The 5,018-nt window shown below is 42.1% G+C and overlaps 1 protein-coding gene across 1 annotated transcript; it reads left to right on the top strand.

Annotated features, from left to right (window-relative positions):
- Positions 1-861: 861 nt before the first annotated feature.
- LOC129501837 (40S ribosomal protein S18-like) lies at positions 862-1,405 on the top strand. The gene is given in 2 exon segments (XM_055313129.1): positions 862-1,019; positions 1,022-1,405. Coding segments are annotated over 2 exon segments (456 nt in total). The 5' UTR covers positions 862-898; the 3' UTR covers positions 1,357-1,405.
- The last annotated feature ends 3,613 nt before the right edge of the window (positions 1,406-5,018 follow it).

Below are 5,018 nucleotides of genomic sequence, written 5' to 3'. Positions count from 1 at the left end.
CTTCAGGTGGAAGCTGAAAGTGAAGGAAGAAATATATATACCCACTAGGAGACAGAGGGAGAGAGAAAATATCTTGACTTTTCCTTCCATCCCCCACCCCCGCCCCCACCAAGATCTCCACTTAGTGCCTTCTGTTAGTTGAACCCACCCCCAATGCAACCTGTAGGTGCCAGGGCAGAGCAGGGACAGGTGGGGACAAATCAGAGGGCAGACAAATGGTTTAATTGATTTGACTAAGTCCTTCAGATTGATCTCCATAATAACTGCACTGGCTCCACTCCTACCAGCAGGAGATCTCCACTTCTCATCTACTCTTCATGGCCCATCAAAAAGTAGCAGCTGAGATTTCTTCCGTCTTCTTTTGAATGTGTCTAGCCTACTACAGATGCCTCAGGCATCTCCTCAAATCTACCAGCTTGCTGGATCACAAGGACCCACCCATCCATTGGACCATTAAACTCTTGAGGTCAGCAACCTCATCTGTTTTATTTGTAAGCCCTTACCTGGCATTATACTCAATCTCCAAGTGATGCTCTTGTTGATTATTGCTCTCAGTCTTCTGACTGCCCTAACCAATTCCTTGAAACCATCCCTCCCACCGAGATCAGCAACTAAAGAGGTATGCCTGGCATGGCCAGGGAGCTCCAGAACCTGCTGCTGCTGCATTCTGGCTGGCTATTTTCCTGATTGGTTCTTGCATATGCCTTACTAGTAGTTAAATATTTTAAATATCCTTCCCCTGGAGGAGTATCACAGAAGAAGCACAGGGAAAGTCTGCAGACTTTTGGGCATCCTATGACTTCTAGGACCCTCATTTCTATGTATGATGATGAGGGGAAAGAATTCTCCAGGATTCTCTTCCGCGGGAGGCCTGCACGCCGCTGCAGAGGCCGCTGCCATGTCTCTAGTGATCCCTGAGAAGTTCCAGCACATTTTGCGAGTACTCAACAACAATATCGATGGGCAGCGGAAAATAGCCTTTGCCATCACGGCAATTAAGGGTGTGGGGCGAAGATATGCTCAGTGGTATTGAGGAAAGCAGACATCGATCTCACCAAGAGAGCAGGAGAGCTCACCGAGGATGAGGTGGAACGTGTGATCACTATTATGCAGAATCCACGCCAGTATAAGATCCCTGACTGGTTTTTGAACAGACAAAAGGATGTAAAGGATGGAAAGTACAGCCAGGTCCTGGCCAATGGTCTGGACAACAAACTTCGTGAAGACCTGGAGAGACTGAAGAAGATTGGAGCCCACAGGGGGCTGCGCCACTTTTGGGGACTTCGTGTCCGAGGCCAGCACACCAAGACCACAGGACGCCGTGGTCGCACCGTGGGTGTGTCCAAGAAGAAATAAACCTGTAGGCCTTGTCTGTTAATAAATCGTTTATAGGGATCCCTGGGTGGCGCAGCGGTTTGGCGCCTGCCTTTGGCTCAGGGCTCGATCCTGGAGACCCAGGATCGAATCCCACGTCGGGCTCCCGGTGCATGGAGCCTGCTTCTCCCTCTGCCTGTGTCTCTGCCTCTCTCTCCCTCTCTGTATGACTATCATAAATAAATAAAAAATTAAAAAAAAAAAAAAGAATACTCCAGGATTGTTTTCCTGATGGAAAAGGCTTTCTCCCTTTTCTATTAGTGGATGGCAGTTACCCCCTTATCTTTGGAGACACATTCCAAGATCTTTAGTGATTGCCTGAAACCATGAATAGTACCAAACCCTACATATACTATGTTTTTTTTCCCTGTACATACATACCTGTGATAAAGTTTGATTAGTAATTAGGCACAATAAGAGATTAACAACGTAATTTAAAAGATAGGACTATTACAATAATATCCTATAATAAGAGTTTTGTGAATGTGGTCCCTCTCTCTCATAGTATCTTATTGTACTGTACTCACCCTTGTGAACATGTGAGATGATAAAGTGCCTACATGATAAGATGAAGTGAGGGGAATGACATAGGTATTGTGACGTAGCCTAATAACGTTAGGCTATTACTGACCTTCTGCATTTGACTGAAGGAGGATCCTCTGTCCACACTGTGGTGGCCCACGGGTACCTGAACTGCAGAAAGTGAAACTGGCCAAGGGAGGGCTAACTGCATAATGCACATGGCAAAGTGCAAAGTCTGAAGTGTAGCGTTCTTCGAATTTTTCCTTATATGCACCCATGTATCCACCCCCAGATCAAGGTCTAGAACATTTCCAGCCTCCTAGCTGGCCTCTTGTGCCTCCTTTCCATCAGTTATCCCCCAGTAACTACATTCTGGCATCTATAACTACGAATTAGTGTTGCCTGAGTCAAAACTTTGTGTAAATGAAAGCACAGAGTATATACTCTGGCTTCTTTTGCACAACATGAAGAATATCCTTCTCTAGGGGGTTTATTTGGCCATTTTTTCTCATTGGTTAAGTCGCATCCTTCCCTCATTATTTTTATTTTTATTTTTTTTAAATTTTATTTATTTATGATAGTCACACACAGAGAGAGAGAGAGAGAGAGAGAGAGAGAGAGAGAGAGAGAAGCAGAGGGAGAAGCAGGCTCCATGCACTGGGAGCCCGACGTGGGCCTCGATCCCGGGTCTCCAGGATCGCGCCCTGGGCCAAAGGCAGGCGCCAAACCGCTGCGCCACTCAGGGATCCCTATTTTTATTTTTTTTAAAGTTTTTATTTAAATTAACATGCAGTCTAATATTCACCTCAGAAGTACAATATAGTGATTAAACCCTTCCGCACAACACCCAGTGCTCATCACAACAAGTTTCAACCTTTCTTCTTCTTTTTGTTAATGTTGCTTTTTTTCTTTTCTTTTCTTTTCTTTTCTTTTCTTTTCTTTTCTTTTCTTTTTAAGAGAGGGTGGTGACTGAGCCACCCGGGTGCCCCACTTTGTCTGTTTTTTAATTGGGTTGTCTTTTTGTTGTTGAATGGTAGGAGCTCTTTTTAAAAAAACACATTCTGGGTATCATACTCTTATCAGATATATGATTTGCAAATATTTTTCCCATTCTGTGGGTTGTCTGTTCCTTCTTTTGATAGTGCCCTTTGGGGCACATTGGTTTGTAATTTTTACAAAGTCTGATTTATCCATTTTTTCTTTGTTACCTCTGCTTTCAGTGCCATATTTAAGAAACCATTGCTATATCCAAGGTTACATGGATTTGCCCCTATGTTTTCTTCTGAGAATTTTATCGTTTCAGCTCTTAAATTCAAGACTTTAGTCCATTTTTGGTTGATTTTTTGTACTGTATAAGGTAGGGGTCCAACTTTATTCTTTTGAATGTTTCTATCTAGTTTTCCCAGCACCATTTATTGAAGAGACTCTTCCATTGGTCTATACAAACTGTTTTGAGTATTCTAGTTTTGTAGTAAATTTTGAAGAAAGGAAATGTGAGTTCTCCAACTTTGTTCTTTTTCAAAATTGCTTTGTCTATTTTGGGCCTCTAAACCCTAAATTCCATATGCATTTTAGGATGAGTTTTCCTATTACTGCAAAAAACACCACTGGGATTTTGATAGGTATTGCATTGAATCGGTATATTGGTTTGGATAGTATTATCATCTTAATATGAAGTCTTTCAATCCAAGAACATGAGATACATTTCCATTTATTTAGGTCTTAATCTTTCTTTTTTAGCTTAATAATTTAAAGTGGTTTCATCCTAAGTGTCATTTTGGTGGCATTCTACAATATTTGATGTTTTAACATTTATTTTTAAATTTACATATTCTTTCTTAACCCACAAATATGTGTTTTATTTCCAAATAAATTCTTTAAATATGATTTTATTTTTGATATTTAACTTAATTTCGTTATGATCAGGGATGTGGGTTAAATTACATCAACTTAGATATGTTAAAACTTGCTTTATGAACCTGTAAATATAATGTTCCAGAATGTGTTTTCTGTGCTTGTTAGATGTAAAGTTCTATATATATATCCATTAGATCAGGCTTCAAATCCTTCGTCTTTACTGATTTCTTTGGCCTGTTTGTTTGATTGATTGATTTTTAAAGATTTGCTTATTTATTTAATTATGATAGACATAGAAAGAGAGAGAGAGGCAGAGACACAGGAGGAGGGAGAAGCAGGCTCCATGCCGGGAGCCCGATGCGGAACTTGATCCCAGGACTCCAGGATCGCGCCTTGGGCCAAAGGCAGGCGCCAAACCGCTGAGCCACCCAGGGATCCCCACCTGTTTGATTTATTAATGAGAGTTGTATTGAAATCTTCTGATTAGGATATCATATATCCTTTTTATAGGTCTATCAATTTTCCCTTTTATATATTAACCTATCAGTGCATAGAAGCTTAGAATTAGGGGATCCCTGGGTGGCGCAGCGGTTTGGCGCCTGCCTTTGGCCCAGGGCGCGATCCTGGAGACCCGGGATCGAGTCCCACGTCGGGCTCCCGGTGCATGGAGCCTGCTTCTCCCTCTGCCTGTGTCTCTGCCTCTCTCTCTCTCTCTCTCTCTCTCTCTCACTGTGTGCCTATCATAAATAAATAAAAAATTTAAAAAAAAAGAAGCTTAGAATTATATATCTCTATATAGTGTGCATGCATGCGTGTGAATGGAACATTTTATCATTTTGCATAAAGGTATATTTTAAAATGTTCATATTATCTAATCTTTTTTATTTTTTATTTTATTTTTTAAGATTTTATTCATAGAAACACACACACACACACAGAGAGAGAGAGAGGGAGAGAGAGAGAGGCAGAGACACAGGCAGAGGGAGAAGCAGGCTCCATGCAGAGAGCCTGACGTGGGACTCGATCCAGGGTCTCCAGGATCACGCCCTGGGCTGCAGGTGGCGCTAAACCGCTGCGCCACCGGGGCTGCCCTTCTCTAATATTTTTTTAAAAAATATTTTATTTATTTGTTTATGAGAGACACAGAGAGAAGGCAGACACAGAGGCAGAGGGAGAAGCAGGCTCCTGCTGGGAGCCCGAAGTGGGACTCCAGGATCACACTCTAAGCTGAAGGCAGATGGTCAACCACTAAGCCACCCATCTTA

This window comes from Nyctereutes procyonoides, unplaced genomic scaffold (genome assembly GCF_905146905.1).
Source record: "Nyctereutes procyonoides isolate TBG_1078 unplaced genomic scaffold, NYPRO_anot_genome, whole genome shotgun sequence".
NCBI lineage: Eukaryota > Metazoa > Chordata > Mammalia > Carnivora > Canidae > Nyctereutes > Nyctereutes procyonoides.
This window is presented reverse-complemented; position numbering and strand designations above follow the sequence as displayed.